The 16,638-nt window shown below is 34.7% G+C and overlaps 1 protein-coding gene across 1 annotated transcript in view; it reads right to left on the minus strand.

Annotated features, from left to right (window-relative positions):
• Window positions 1-12,251, minus strand: part of LOC132546518 (tudor domain-containing protein 7B-like) — a 49,698-nt gene extending 37,447 nt beyond the window's left edge. Inside the window, exons 1-10 of the mRNA XM_060210239.1 lie at window positions 12,185-12,251; window positions 9,909-10,117; window positions 9,403-9,508; window positions 8,491-8,599; window positions 7,822-8,115; window positions 6,769-6,859; window positions 5,022-5,078; window positions 3,790-3,954; window positions 2,832-2,906; window positions 2,375-2,442 (exon numbers count right to left, since the gene is read on the minus strand). Coding sequence (XP_060066222.1) covers window positions 2,375-2,442; window positions 2,832-2,906; window positions 3,790-3,954; window positions 5,022-5,078; window positions 6,769-6,859; window positions 7,822-8,115; window positions 8,491-8,599; window positions 9,403-9,508; window positions 9,909-9,993 — 1,050 coding nt within the window. The 5' untranslated portion in view covers window positions 9,994-10,117; window positions 12,185-12,251. The remainder of the gene's footprint in view (window positions 1-2,374; window positions 2,443-2,831; window positions 2,907-3,789; window positions 3,955-5,021; window positions 5,079-6,768; window positions 6,860-7,821; window positions 8,116-8,490; window positions 8,600-9,402; window positions 9,509-9,908; window positions 10,118-12,184) is intronic.
• Between the last annotated feature and the right edge of the window lie 4,387 nt (window positions 12,252-16,638).

A 16,638-nucleotide genomic window follows, 5' to 3' on the forward strand; every position in this document is an offset into this window, starting at 1 on the left:
GACTAATTACTGCTGTATCAGTATGTAGACTTATTACTGCTGTATCAGTATGTGGACTAATTACTGCTGTATCAGTATGTAGACTAATTACTGCTATATCAGTATGTTCACTTATTACTGATCTGTATGTAGACTAATTATTGCTGTACCAGTATGTAGACTAATTACTGCTGTATCAGTATGTAGACTAATTACTGCTGTATCAGTGTGTAGACTAATTACTGCTGTATCAGTATGTTCACTAATTACTGCTGTATCAGTATGTAGACTAATTACTGCTGTATCAGTATGGAGACTAATTACTGCTGTATCAGTGTGTAGACTAATTACTATTGTATCAGTATGTAGACTAATTACTTCTGTATCAGTATGTAGACTAATTACTGCTGTATCAGTATGTTCACTAATTACTGCTGTATCAGTATGTAGACTAATTACTGCTGTATCAGTATGTAGACTAATTACTATTGTATCAGTATGTAGACTAATTACTGCTGTACCAGTATGTAGACTAATTACTGCTGTATCAGTATGTAGACTAATTACTGCTGTATCAGTATGTAGACTAATTACTGCTGTATCAGTATGTAGACTAATTACTGCTGTATCAGTATGTAGACTAATTACTATTGTATCAGTGTGTAGACTAATTACTGCTGTATCAGTATGTAGACTAATTACTGCTGTACCAGTATGTAGACTAATTACTGCTGTATCAGTATGTGGACTAATTACTGCTGTATCAGTATGTGGAATAATTACTGCTGTATCAGTATGTAGACTAATTACTGCTGTATCAGTATGTTCACTAATTACTGATCTGTATGTAGACTAATTATTGCTGTATCAGTATGTAGACTAATTACTGCTGTATCAGTGTGTAGACTAATTACTGCTGTATCAGTATGTAGACTAATTACTGCTGTATCAGTGTGTAGACTTATTACTGCTGTATCAGTGTGTAGACTAATTACTGCTGTATCAGTGTGTAGACTAATTACTGCTGTATCAGTATGTAGACTAATTACTGCTGTACCAATATGTAGACTAATTACTGCTGTATCAGTATGTAGACTAATTACTGCTGTATCAGTATGTAGACTAATTACTGCTGTATCAGTGTGTAGACTAATTACTATTGTATCAGTGTGTAGACTAATTACTGCTGTACCAATATGTAGACTAATTACTGCTGTATCAGTATGTTCACTAATTACTGCTGTATCAGTATGTAGACTAATTACTATTGTATCAGTGTGTAGACTAATTACTGCTGTATCAGTATGTAGACTAATTACTATTGTATCAGTATGTAGACTAATTACTGCTGTATCAGTATGTAGACTACTTACTGCTGTACCAGTATGTAGACTAATTACTGCTGTATCAGTGTGTAGACTAATTACTGCTGTATCAGTGTGTAGACTAATTACTGCTGTATCAGTGTGTAGACTAATTACTGCTGTATCAGTGTGTAGACTAATTACTGCTGTATCAGTGTGTAGACTAATTACTGCGGTATCAGTATGTAGACTAATTACTGCTGTATCAGTATATAGACTAATTACTGCTGTATCAGTGTGTAGACTAATTACTGCTGTATCAGTATGTAGACTAATTACTGCTGTATCAGTGTGTAGACTAATTACTATTGTATCAGTATGTAGACTAATTACTGCTGTACCAATATGTAGACTAATTACTGCTGTATCAGTATGTAGGCTAATTACTGCTGTATCAGTATATAGACTAATTACTGCTGTATCAGTATGTAGACTAATTACTGCTGTATCAGTATGTGGACTAATTACTGCTGTATCAGTATGTAGACTAATTACTGCTGTATCAGTGTGTAGACTAATTACTGCTGTATCAGTATGTAGACTAATTACTGCTATATCAGTGTGTAGACTAATTACTGCTGTATCAGTATGTAGACTAATTACTGCTGTATCAGTATGCAGACTAATTACTTCTGTATCAGTATGTTCACTAATTACTGCTGTATCAGTATGTAGATTAATTACTGCTGTATCAGTATGTAGACTAATTACTGCTGTATCAGTATGTAGACTAATTACTGCTGTACCAGTATGCAGTGTAATTATTTGTCATTTAAAGTTAACAATGGACCAACAAAAGGTTGATGGGCAGATTGAAGGACAATGATTGCCACATCATAGCATAAGCCAAGGTAATAGTGGTTCTAATTCTGTGGCAGTATGAGGCAGGAACACTTGACAGGGTAAGAAATAAGGACATATTTTTTACCATATGCAATTTCTGTAATATTTCTAAGCTGCATGTCATAATCATTTTCAGGTTATGTACCACATCATGGCCTGTCTTAAGGCTTTGTTATGAAGACACTTACCTCTTTGACACGAGACTTGAGGACAGACTCAGAAACGGATCTACGATCGGTTGGACTGCTATCCCTCTCTACAAATAAAAATAGTGAATAAACCTACTTACAATGAGTAACTGGAAACATTATGTTATCTTAACTCACTTGATCTCCTCTATCCCCAAAATGTCATGTAACAGTCAAACAGACACTTACAAATCAAACAAAAAGTGTCAAATCACTGCTGCAGACAACTTTACCTAAATCAATCAAAACAAAGTGCCAGAATTTGATATAACATCTTTATAAACAAGTTGCTTGTCCATGTATGCTGATTCGTTGGCACTTTAAATGTAATATTTCAAATCTGAACATCCCTCGTCCAACTGATCAAATCAATTAACAAAAACATGTCAGTAAGCGCTTAAAGTGTTGAATCTAAAAGCTATTTTACTTTTGTCTAAGTTATTAGAGAATGACTTACTTTTGTTGGTATCTAAGTCTAAACACACCTTCCTAGCCACAGCATAAGTTGCCTCCTCCGGGGTTGCAAAGGCATCTGCAAGAAATGCATAAATAAAATACTAATGAATCAATATAGAAAAACATGTATTACTTCAATTCATGAATATGCTTAATACTGTCTTGAAAGACTTTGTCTGCTCATGGTACAATGTTACACTACAAAATATCTATAAGATCCTTTGAAGCCAGAGTACTTGATCAAACATGCAGTGTTTTTCTACCTTAATTTCAAAATATGCTGCACCTTAGTTAATTGAAAGTTACATACAATTAATTCTTTTGAAGAAGGTACTCTTAATTTTGTTCATCTTCAGGGAACAATCCATAGTTTGGCTACAAGAAACTGTCTGCTTTTGGATGTAAAGCTAGGCATGAATACTCCTACTTTCATGCATTTAGGTATCATTATTATATAAATCTGAAGAAGTAGTCAAATGTGACCTTTGACCCTTTAATCTTGACTGTTATCACCCTAACATCACTTCAAAAGGAAAGTTTATTATTATTATTACAATCGTAACAGCCCGTCAACACATGAAAGGTCAATAGGGCCATCAACTGGTTCCTTAAAAGGAAAGAGCCAACGTCAGGTGTAAATAAGTGAGTAATGAGTGGGGTACTGCCCTGTAAGTATGAATAGCTAAAGGTATGCCCGGTGATTAAATAAAGACGTAACAGTACGCATTAAGAGGTAATCATAACAATACTCACATATTACTAGTGAGTGGGCTTTTAATCTAGTAGACAGATTAAACATCCACTAATTAGTTAAATGTGAGTATGTTGTGATTAACTTCCTCTTTGTATACAAAGGTTTAAAGCTAGAAGTTATAATAACAGGAACCAAAATTTGTTGACTTTCGTATATGTTTATTCTTGCTATTAAAGTCAGTATACTGCAAACAAAAGAAACTTACCCTCACTGCCATAAACTTTGCCTCTGAAGGTGAGTGAGCTGACATAGCCTTGTGAACCACCAATCTTCACTGGTATGGTGTTAAATTCCACTGCAAGTGAGGTTACATCAAAGTTTTGAAGGGCATACTTCTCCAGCCTTTCGTAGAACTGGCGTCCATTGAGCACTGTTAAACACAAACCAGTTTAACATGAGTTGTATAAGCTGTCTTTATTCTTATTTCACTGTGATTAAAACTCCATCCATGTATTCCCTAGCTGATCTTGCTACCAAGAAAATTTTTTTTTCTATACCTTGAATATTCAGGGAACTCAAGCAGTCTTTTCTAACTATATCTGCCAAATTATGAAATCATTTGGGTGATTCATTTTGTTGATTTCAAAGGAATTCTTAATTTGAAATAAAATGTCCATGAACTTACATAATGAGTCATAGAACACTGATTGAGTTATAATTATCCAAGAAGACAAAGTCCATGAATATTAAACTCCATGAAAATATGATTTTACAGTGCAGTTGAAACTTGTTCTCTCAAAATTCAAGGGATTGTGGAAAATATTTCGACTTATCTGAAGTTCGACTCAAACAAAGTGTATAAATAAGGTTGACGATATCAGTTTCCTAACATTGATTACGGTTGAACAAAGTAGGGCTACAACAGCAAGCAAACAGCATAGTTTAATCTGTTTTTTTAAATGGCAGTAATAAATAGATTTATTTCTACTTTCTCCTTTTATTGTTTATTCATCCAAACAACGAAACATGCAATAACAACTCCATTCAAATACATTTATGCTCGAGTCATTCCGTCCCGCACACACCTACAATACCCTTACTGACCATGCACATATACATCACATATTTGACGGAATGACAATAAACGAAATTAAAATTTGCTTTTGATAAGCTACTAGAAACTTGAACCCTTGTGTTATGAGTTTGTCGGTCAGTTGATGACTTTTTACAGGAAAATCAAGATAATGGAAACTAGCCCTTGAATTGAATCAGCTGTGACATGTAAACACTATAGGTTGGTGATGCAGGAATATTGCTTTCCAGAAATGGAAAATTCACAATAGGGAAAATAAAATAAATCATCACAATTAACATTGGAGGAAAGCCATACTTCATTAGCATGATTCTTTGCTTCATTTCAAGGATATCTATGTCTATGTACTGAATAATAGGTCTACCATGACCATGCCTCAACTTAAAGCCAATAAAAACACAAACCTGTGTCAAATTCTGTTTTCTCCAGGCGATGAGGTGGTGCCTTTTTCACTGGTGTCTCTGTACAAGAAAGCAAGGATTAGACGAAATCAAATCCTGTTCCACTGCAGATGAATTAGTTTGATATTTCATGGCAAATGAGTGCTGAAAACAGCTTCTTCCAATATCATCATACATGAACATACTACAATGAAATATGCTCTAAACTGTGAAATTAAACCATTTTCTATTCAACTTTTTGATAACTGGCTGCTGTGTTTTCACTTTTGTCGCCTTACAGAAAGGTTAACTTGTAAATACACCCTTAATATAATTACTTTTTCTCTCTCATATGCAACAAAAGACATTGAACCCATCCTCCATCTATACCCAATATTGTGGTAGCTCTAAGTGAAACCATATATTGGTGTCTCTTTCCTTTGAATGATCCCTGGGGTCACTGTGATAAGTGCTTTATTCTATCATTATCCAATGATGCCTTGGTTTTTCTTTGATCATTTTCTGGTGATAAATCCCATATCATGCGATATTTTAAATATCACAGATGTGATATCTAAAATATCGCATGGGTCCCTCTGATTGATACACATCTCATTAAGGAGGTGGTGCCCATTTCAAAGTGGGCGAGACAGATAAGTAAACATCGACTTAACACTTGACACCAATCAGCTCCTAATAGTTCTAGCTCCACCCCTTGGCATGTGGATGAGAAAACCTTGGCGGTCATTGGATAAAACAGATACATAATTGACACTCGTAATGTATCGGACTTGTGTGATATATACTTGTGCCCATTATGTCTCTATCACATACTTACTCTCACACTGTAATAAGTGGTTACCAAAACTGTATAAATTCCTGTAGAGATATTTCTTTGTATACATAGTTCAAAATAAAATTAAACAAAAATATTTTGTCATCATACATTGACAAGAGATCCCAGACGGATCTTGGCATCCACCATTGTTTGATCTTTATATGCTATTTGAAAGTTGGATCTTTTCCCTTCTTTTCTCATCTCTTCTCTGTTTTGCTCTCTTAATGATAAAACATTTGAACATTCCTTTGCAGAAATAAATGAAAATCATTACCTTCCAAATCCAAAATGGCCACCTGGAAGCCATTTTGTTTTTTAAGGGATCATACATATGAAATTTGAGAGATGACCATTCAGTACTTCTTCAGAAAAAGCAATAACAATCTTTACTAGGCAAAATCCAAGATGGCTGTCTGTTGGCCATTTTGTTTTTCTGATCAGTCCTAAACTCAAATAGGCACAACTAGGGACCAAAGGGAACCTACATATGAAATCAAAGAAAGATCCATGAGAACTTGTCAAAAAAAAGCGATAACAATCTTTTGAAGTCAAAATCCAAGATGGCCGCCTGTCAGCCATTTTGTTTTTCTTATCACACCCCCCCCCAAAATCAAAGGGGCACAACTAGGGACCAGGGGGAACCTACATATCAAATTTAAGAAAGAACAATAAAATATTTCTCAAGAAATAGCAATAACAAACTTTCAAAATCAAAATCCATGATGGCTGTCTTTTGGCCATTTTGTTTTTCGAATCAGTTCCAATATTACATGGGCAAAACTAGAAACCAAGGGGAACCTAAATATAAAATTTGAGAGAGATCCATTCAGTACTTCTCAAGATAGTGATAACAAAAATTGTTTACGGATGGATGGACGAACGGAGGCACTATTCTAAACCTCCTGTAGACTGTAGATAGGAAAACAACCTTACTTAGTAATGCTGGTCGACTTGTCTCTGCCCGCTGCAGTTTCCGGAATCGTGGGGGAACATCAAACCGTGATCCAAAAGGCAATCGCTCTTCCTATAAACAAGATACGTAATGCTGATGTATGAGGATCAAATATTCATAAAGTATTTAGACTTGTTATGAATTACTGAGGTCTTCTGTTATGAAATATAACAGTATGACAAGGCAAAGTTAGGCAAATGTTTTTAGTAATGTAAATAGTCTATGCCATCCCGGGACTCCAGGTTTTGTTTAAGGATAAACACTATTCCAGTAAAACATATATTCCACCCAAGAACATCAGGCTGTGCTTAAGTTACCATCCACAGGATTGAATTGATAATTAGATTATAATTAAAAGGCAGGACAGTTTACTGGAGTAGCACTGAGATTGTGTGAGGTCATGTTTTTCGGATAGTAAATAATCAACACAATAAATCTGTACTTCGGGGTCATTGAGCCAGACTGCTCAACTGCACCTTGCTTCTTTATGACTGATATCTACATCATGCTTCAATATCCTAGTTTAAATGCAGGCAGATTAATGCTCTGGACACAAAATTTTGACAAATATAACTCTGGAATTAAGGTGTTGCAGGCCCTGGATTTGGTACACAGCACATTGTTTTAGTATGACATACAGCAGCTTTCATTATCCTAGCTTACCTGAGTGTAAAGCTATGCTCCTGAGAAGAAATTTTTAAAAAAAGGGCAATCATTCTGTAATAGAGATGTCAAGAGCCCTGAATTTGGTACACTGCGCATTGTCTTAGCATGATCAATGTATCAACCAAGTTTCATCATTATAGTTTAAATGCAAGCAAAATTTATGCCCAAGACACAACTTTTTTTATAAAAGACATTAACTCTGTAATTAAGGGGTCAATGACATGAACACTACCACTTCAGTACAGATGATATTCTATTAATAGTAACAGTGACTTAGACAGAGACCCTGGAACCAAATATCAAGAAACATGTTAAGTTAGTAGAAAATTCCAGACATTATATACACCAGTTAACGATAAACTATTTACATTTCTTTCCGAATTAGCCTCACTCAAAGCCTTGCTCAATGTCTTGTGTCCAATCCTGTCAAAAGTGACAGAGCGTTGTTTGTTGGTCTGGTTTGGGGTGTCCGACAGCCGCACCTGTAGACCACTGTAGGACTGATTCGGTGGCGAGTAGAGCGGTGATCTATGTGATGGCTTTGGATAACTGTTGGACCGTGAGTGGTATTGAGTATTTCGATACTGATTTGGAGGGTGAGAATTTCCATGATACAATGGTCGTGGCACAGAGGTCTGAGGGGCAGGTTTTCTTTTCAAGGGCTAAAACACAAAATTTAATGTAGTATTTCAGGATTTTAGGTCAATTAAGCTACCTAGTAAACTTGTCCATCATGGAAAATATTCAGAATAATTTCAAGACAAGATTTAGCATAATTAGTTATTTTGAAAATCGTAACATTACTTTTACAGTACAATATTCATACACACAAAACAAAGATTTTCCAGTGACTGTATTTATCATTGAGCATACTCTTAATGACTTCTCTTGGAAAATAGAAACTATGGTTGGTTCAAAAAAGATAAATCCCAAGTAGTTATTATGATGGATTTGAGAAAAGTATTGGTGAGAAACACTTCAAAAATTTGTGACTTTTCATAAAATGATTCTTGAATTTATCTTAAAACATCACTTACTGTGAGTTTGCGTTTTTTCTTTGCATTCCGCTGTTTAGACACCATGTTTTGAATGTGAGCGGTCTGTTGGCTGGCCTTGGCATGATAAGTTGTCTCCCCTTGATTGTTTCTTAAATAAATCAAATATAAAAAGAAATATTCATGTAGCCACTTTCAGTATAAATATTGTACAACATACATTATCATGAAGCTAGAAATTAAAAAAATTCCAGTTGTGATTCAATAGAAAATTTGGCAAAGACAAAGATCAATAATTTTTTCATTGTTATATTAAAGAACCATGGTTTCCAAATTTATGATAGTGAAATCCATACATCAGCAAAGAGGGGCATTATCCTTCACAACCAGCTGCTAATAATTAATAAAGTCCCAACTGAATAAACTAACAAACAGTGAATTTTGTATTTCTCACTATTTGTTTCCTTGATAACAGAAACAAGAGATCCCAGAGGGATCTTGGCGCCCACCATTGTTTGATCTTTATATGCTCTTTGAAAGTTGTTTATTTTCCCTTCTTTTCTCTTTTCTTCTCTGTTTTCACTCTTAATGATAAGCGATGAGACATTTGAACATTCCTTTGCAGAAATAGCAATGTTAGCAAAGATCCATCCAGTGCATCTCAAGAAATAGTGATAACTAAAATTATCAACAGATGGACAATGGACAGACTACAGATCATGGACGTAGAGCGATGATGGTGGGCTAATTTTTTTTTTTAAATACACAATGTTTAGTAGAACAATTATCAAATTGTTCCCCACAAAATCACCGCTGATGACAGATGACACTGCATGAGGCAGGTGAGCTCATAAAATTTGGTATTAATTTTCAACATCAAAATCAGTTCAGTACAAAAAGTTGTTATGAGTAGATTTTGGAATACATTGCAGTTTCTGATAACACTATACTTACTTGCGTATATGAACCACATCTGGAATACTGAAAATGAAATCGTCAAGATTGCTATATCCAAGCTTCCTGAAGGGCAGAGGTTCACCAGTCATTTCTCGATAATCTCCTGGAAAGTAAAATATGATTATACAATAAAATAGAGCAAATTCTACCATCACTTAAAGTTTATCTGCATCAATGACCTTTAATTAGGTACATTAGCACTTAAAAGTTGTTCCCATGGGAGGACCCTTTTTCCAAGAAAGATTTTCTACATTGAAAGTTTTGAGGACAACACATATCAGAAATGTCAGGTTTAGTAAGAATAAAATGGAGTTATGTTCCTGAATGGCAAAGGTAATTGTGACGCGGAAATTACGAGTTTACAAATTCAGAGAAATTACATTCACAGGAGTGAAACACCTAACACAAAATGTGCCTCAAAGCTGTATTGGATTGATGACAATATTTTATATCTGTCTAACAAAGACCTTATCCACTGACTGAGTAGCAATGTTTACACATACTCTGGAGGATATGAGCTGGCACGCCTTCCTTACAGCTCATCAGCACGGCCCTCAGCATGCTCTTGACACTGGCTATATCATCCATCCTGGTGCAAGGCCTTACAGCACAATCAGCACAGCGTTACGTTTCTTTTGATGTTCAGGTATAACACTTGACAATTCCTTCGATGTCCTCCTCCACAACCAAAATTATTTATCTTAGCTGTACTCTGAAATACAATAACATATTTTATTGTAGATCTGCTTAACCCAGGATGCTTCTTAACTCTGCATAATTTTTCATCATGGGTTCCTTTTTTTTAATCATTATTAATTTGGTCCACTCTTAAAGTGTACCCTTAATGTATTGCTATATCAAGCTATTCAAAATAGTTGATACCATACAACTCTGTTTCCAAGATGTTGTGATTTATCTGAAATGTGCTCAACAGTGATCCTCTGGATATGGTTATCCCACATCTGTGACATCACCAGGTCAATCCTGTTCTTATATTCAGAATGACACAAAAGCCCTTTTACTTACCAACTACCATTTGATTTCAAAATCACTTTCATCTTTTTTATTTTTATATAATAATGATTCAAATGAAAATTGTAAGTACCTACTTCACATGTTGCCAATTAAGATCAGTAATTAAGCTGTGAAAAGTCTGTAATACATTTAGGACATGACTGCTATGTAGTTAGAGTTTTGCTTCTGGTGATACTTAAGACCTTAAGATATAGTATAACACAGCCTCCTTTCCTTATAAATAAATATCATCATTTGATTACTAGTTCCATTTCAGCGATAGAGCATCTGAGGTTAGCACAGTTGCTGGGACCAACACAGAATCCATGTAGAAAATAATATTTTGACTCTAATTAGGTTTCATGTTGTAGAGTGGACAATATTATAATTCTCTGTTATATTTTGTGCTGGCTGGGCTAAGATGAGGCCATTATTAACATGTTACTAGGGTCTGACCAGGTCTCTAATATTACATGTACAGGTCACCTCATAGTCACAATAGTAGTGCCAGCTAGCTTGTCATTTCCTTCCAGTCTACCTGTATATATAGCTAGTGAAATAGCAAGAATTCATCTAGAAAAATTTTACTATAAAAAAAACAAAAGAGTAAGGGGCTTGACAAAGTGAAAATAGCACTTATGCAGAGCCTCAGATTTGCATCAAATTTGTGAGTTACTTTAAGAAATACAAAATAAAGGTAACATTAACAGTGTTGTTGAAAGGACAATTTCATTATACTGATCAACAAAAAAACTAGTTCATCAAATATATCGATTGTAAACATTTTCAACTCAACCATCTGCCAGATGACCAAGTTTGTCCTTGTTTTGGATTTCCTTTAGAGTGAAGTCACATACTTGTATAGGTAATTCTCCCCTTTTTTAATTGATGTTTTTACCCAATAAAAATTTCATTCTATATTTAGTTGTAGACATCTGCATTGTAAATGCTCAAAGTAAACAAAATGGTCAATGTAATGTACACAGCAGAATCTGAATTAATTATCTATCTGGGTCTGTTTGTTGACTTCAGCAAACAGTTACTGAACCCTGTCTCAACAAGCCAAATCCAAATCAAATGTATTTTTGTATATGTTGAAAGTATAGGTCACCTTAATAGCATGAGCTTGCAAAAGAAGTGTCATTTTTCATTACTCCTTCCTATTACAATTTTGATGTTTTGACCACCCCAAGGGTAGATGCTGTTGTCAAGCAGTAGAGTGTCCAGCTAGATATTGAAGGGTTTTCACTTCGAACCCATTGAGGCATGGTGTTTTTCATTATTCTTTCCCATTACAGAACATCACAACACACAAGTCTCAGTGTGCACTTGATAATAAATACATTTCCATATAGAGAACAATTATGACATGTGTTATTGTGATAGAACTGCAGAGTTTGGAATCTGTTATATATAATTATAGAAAATATCACATCTTTGCAGCTGGTTTAAAACATCCTTCAGCATGTGCCAGTACAGCACGTGTGCAGCTGTTCAACTAGACCGGGAACCATAAAATGAAAGAGAACAGTTCAACAATGAATTTCAATATAAATATTAGAAAGATGTGTTAATTTGCGTGAAATATTCAATTAATTGTGTTTTCTGTAGAGAAATAAGTCGACATATTTCATTTCATCAACGAACAACCTCGTGCCGAGGAAGAAAGAAACGACTACATGAGCGCGACTGTCCCTTTTGCAGTTCTGAAGTATATCCTTGTGAAAAACTCACGTATTTTTACTATCGTGTATTCTATACCAACCTATGCCAATTACTTCAAGGAAGTTTAAACGTTCCGTGTATTTTTCTTCCCGTCTGCTTACTTTCTTTTTCTGGGAATCGCAACTGCGAAGAGTTAGAGCAAGGCCGACAACTCTTCATGGAAAATATGTATGTCACACAAAGTAAAATCGCATGGAAGATGCAGATTAATATCTCAAACAATAGCATTCTGTAACATTTTCCCATAGTTTCAGTTGGAAGAGAAAGTGATTGGATAAATTGACGAATCATGTGTGTATATGTTTTTTATCATAAAGAAAGGTAATGGAATTTCATGTATAATTAGTTTTAATAATTCTAATAGTTTTAATATTAATCAATGACAGTTAATAATTCAGTTTGTCGAGAAGTGGTATAAAAATAATGTATTTCAAGCCCATTTGACCTTGAAACTAGATCAGCGTAATTAATTCTAACAAACTTGGTATTCCTTTATCCCAGTATGCTACTGGCCTAATAGTAAAAAAAAGAACTTGTTTAAAATTGAAATCTTTGGTATCATGCCACACGTGAAAATCATTACAGTGGACATCTTTGTTATTAAGAAGAAGTTGTTGATGATGGTTTGATGGGTGCCGGACGCCGCACCATGATGTAACTTGCGCTTTGACAAGTAAGCACGAAACTGGATAAGGGGACGGAAGATACGGATATGTTGCACAAAAACTGGTTTTATACATTCAAATCTCAGTTTCTAAAATAGTAGATATTCTCTAAAACGGTAACTTCTTGTTGAAAGTATTTAGCTTCAAACCCGCATCAATTTCCGTGAATGTGACACCGTCTTCTGGTTTCCATCCCAAAACAATTCCATTGTTAACCATCCCATATGGTCATCTCACTCCAGAGGAGAGGAAACATTCTTGGCAAATCAAATAGTAAAATTTTAATTCTTTAACTCATACAAACATAATAAGTAGAGTTTACGTTTTAGTAGAACAGAAGTTAAATTCCAGCTATTCGGAAGCTAATCTGGAAGCACTTGCGCTCTTCGGGACTTCAAAGCGCCATTCTGGTAGTTAGCGAAAGCAACATAGCGCCTTCTTCACTTGTCGCATGATTTAAGGCAATAGAAAGATGCTTTTTTCGCTAAGTTTACATTAAAATGACGTATTCTGCATATCTTTAATAGTTTGTTTTAACAGCACGTCGACAACCAATGCTATTTAGGCACCCTTCGTTGCGAGCTACTAAGGAACTTTCCAGACAGACAAAAAGAATGAAACTCCACTACCCGAAGAGATGAAAAGAGCGTGATTATGACATACTATCTCTGACTCGAACTTCATGAAATATAATTTCATGAATTGCTTAATTGTGCTGTTCATTGGTAGACGTTTCAGAGAGTGTTTTTTCTAGAATTACCACTACAACGAAGATGGACCTCCAGAATTTTAAAGCCTAGTACCATCATCTTCAGACTTCCTACAACTAGAGACGGGTTTACATCCTATCTATTAACCTTTAAAACTTCTGAACCTTTTATTTTTATCAAAATTCCCCAATGTACATTTCTTGGCAGAAATGAACTTACGAATCCAAGTTCAGAGTGGGACACTAGAAAATAGCGATACATTGTGCACTTCCATGTTAGAGCCATGGCTGTTTGTTTTTAGGAGAGAATATTTTCTTTAGCAAAGAAAAAGGTCTCGTGAAGAGGGTAGGTAGTCAGTTTGTACTGTTTTCTCTTGTTTCAAAGACTCTTTTTTCAAATATTACTTACTTTTAAACACACTGCCTCCATCCAAACTCGGCACTGAAAGGTTTCTCATTTGCATGTACTGTGTGAGCCATTGGCATTCTAAAAAAAAATATGCCAGCTCTTTATGCGTTTGGCAAGTACTGACGAGGCTTACGTTTGCGCCTTTGGGGTCCAAACTAGTGCATCCATATTTTGTCTCCAATAATTTACTCAGAATATGTTGTTGAGTTACAAATGCCATATTTTTGGAAGATTTTAACATACAAAAATTAGCCCTTTGGTTCAGACGTCAGATCTGAAATGTCAACCTAACTGCTCTCTCGGGAACAGCGAAAGAACCATCCTTCACAACCAATGTTTCCACAGCAGCAACGCCATTTCTTTATGCTGAAACAACTGGCCTGCCTGTGTGCTTCCATGTCCATAACACAGCTCTCAACGAGACAACAGAAGTGTCATGGTAAACACATCCAGGTTTAGTCCAGGGTGTCAGATTTATTTCCGAGCTTCATTTCATCATTCAGAGTTATGTCTTCGGTAAGGAGTAATTATTCATCATGGTAACTTGCTAAATTCTTATTGGGATGAGCTATTACATAATTAAATACAATGCGTGTGTCAAGGTCACATGCTTTCTTATTGTCTTTTAGTATGAGAGCTGTGTAATGACATAACTTATTAATTGATTTTCTTAGTAGTAAGAAAGCATATGGTATTGGTGCATTGCACATTTGACATGAAGCATGAATATAGATTACTGATTTTGCAAACTGTTTCATAATATGCTTCAGAAAGAATTGTGATATGGAACAAATTCATATATTTGCAGTTTCCCTTGCATCACAAACCTTGCTGCAGCACCAATCAGATTTATAATATTTCAGTATTAAAAAAAATTGTCACCATCATAAATAAAAAACACAAAAAAAAAAAAAAAAAACAAAAACAAACAAAAAATTATAAGTTAGATTTTATTTACATCATCATATAAACATATCCTTAACATAATAGTCAAAGTCAGCCAAATGTTTGTAACACCAGTACAGCAGAGGACTGAGCTGATAAACGTTTTACTGATCTACATTATTTGTAGCATGCTATGTGTCTTATGGTTAACATTCAGCAATAATCCCATAACTGGCAATGAGTCAGCACATATATATTGAACTATTCAGTAAAACAATAAAGCAGTGCTTTTTCATTGTTCTGTAATAAGCCCATCCTCTGATTTTGTTACATGTTGGCCATCAAATGCAGAATGCTTATGGTAAGTATGATTCAGTGAACAAACACCCTACACCACCATTAAAAACTTCTGACTAGGACTTCATCATAAAAAATACATCAAACAATCAGTAAACATTTTATCAAAATGGAGGTTTTAAGGAGATTCAATAAAATAATACTTCAATAACAGAAGAAAAAACTGACATGATAAAAAGTAGTCTAGTATTCTATCTAGGTTTTATTAGTTCACATGCAAGTAAAAAAAAAATAGGTTAGTATCAATAACAGACAGCTTCACTTTTTCCTGGTAATAAGCCCATCCATATCTATCAATATTTCTTGGAACAAATATTTACTCATCACTATGTAATAAGCTCCCTGGGCTTATTTCAGGATAAGGACACCTTTTTTTATAAAAATCTCCCAATGTACCCTCCTTGACTTTATATGACATGTCTATTGCATCACAGGATATCTTTAAAAAAAAAAACTAGAAAATCTTTCCATCGTCAATGCATCATAGTCATGTATCCACAAGTTTATTTCGGCTACATCATAATCGTAACCAAATTCAGTCAGCTTAATATCTCTCGTTCTAGTCACTCTGTTACATGAGAAACCTCAGATATAGAATTTACAACATGGCATATTAATTGAAAATCACATTTTTATGACATGTAACAGGCATAGTTTTCTATGTCAAATTCATAATGACTTGTTACATTATACATTATACAATGGCATGGATTTTATAACCATGTCTGTGATCATTCTAATATAATGCTAGTGATAATGTTGTCAATGACAGTATCGGTTCAATATCTAGTCACCCCAATGACCATGGTTTTTTTACAGTCTTGGTCTGGGTCACAGGAATGAAAGTGGTGTCATTCTATACAAAACTTTTTTTTTTTTTTTAAATCTGGTGCTTTTCATATTAAGATTGTGAAATGTACGAGTATTTATCATTTTGTATTCAAATATGATGAGTACTCTGATCAATGCGAATTTCACAAAGGTGGCCATGTTACTCCCAGGTTAAATATATTATACCTGGTCAAAAGTAATGCTGGATATTTGAGACTGAATGGCCCAAGGGGACTGATATTATAGTTTAAAATCTCAAAAGCTCATCATACAAGCATTTCCAATAGGAACACACTAGGAAGAAGAAAGAGATTTATCGTCCTAAGATAACTGAATTTGTCCAGAAATCTATTTTTTATCAACATTGACAGTGCTATTTGCCTTTTGAGAAATTCTCACTTGGAAATTGTAAGGAAACCTCTATGATGGCTGAAGGAGTGCTGCCAATATTGCCATCTTTACTGTTTTCTATTTACATAAAGTTTAAAAAAATGTACCTGAAAAAAAAACATTTTTTTTTACAAAAATCATTTTCAGAAGGAAATCAATACATTAATACTGAGTTTTGCCAGCCCTCAGGAACTGAGCTTATCACAAGAAACATTGATTCGCGGGAGATGAAGGAGAGTTGTTGCCAA

Source organism: Ylistrum balloti, unplaced genomic scaffold, assembly GCF_031769215.1.
Source record: "Ylistrum balloti isolate Yb309-2 unplaced genomic scaffold, AGI_CSIRO_Ybal_v1 Utg369606, whole genome shotgun sequence".
NCBI classification, from domain to species: domain Eukaryota; kingdom Metazoa; phylum Mollusca; class Bivalvia; order Pectinida; family Pectinidae; genus Ylistrum; species Ylistrum balloti.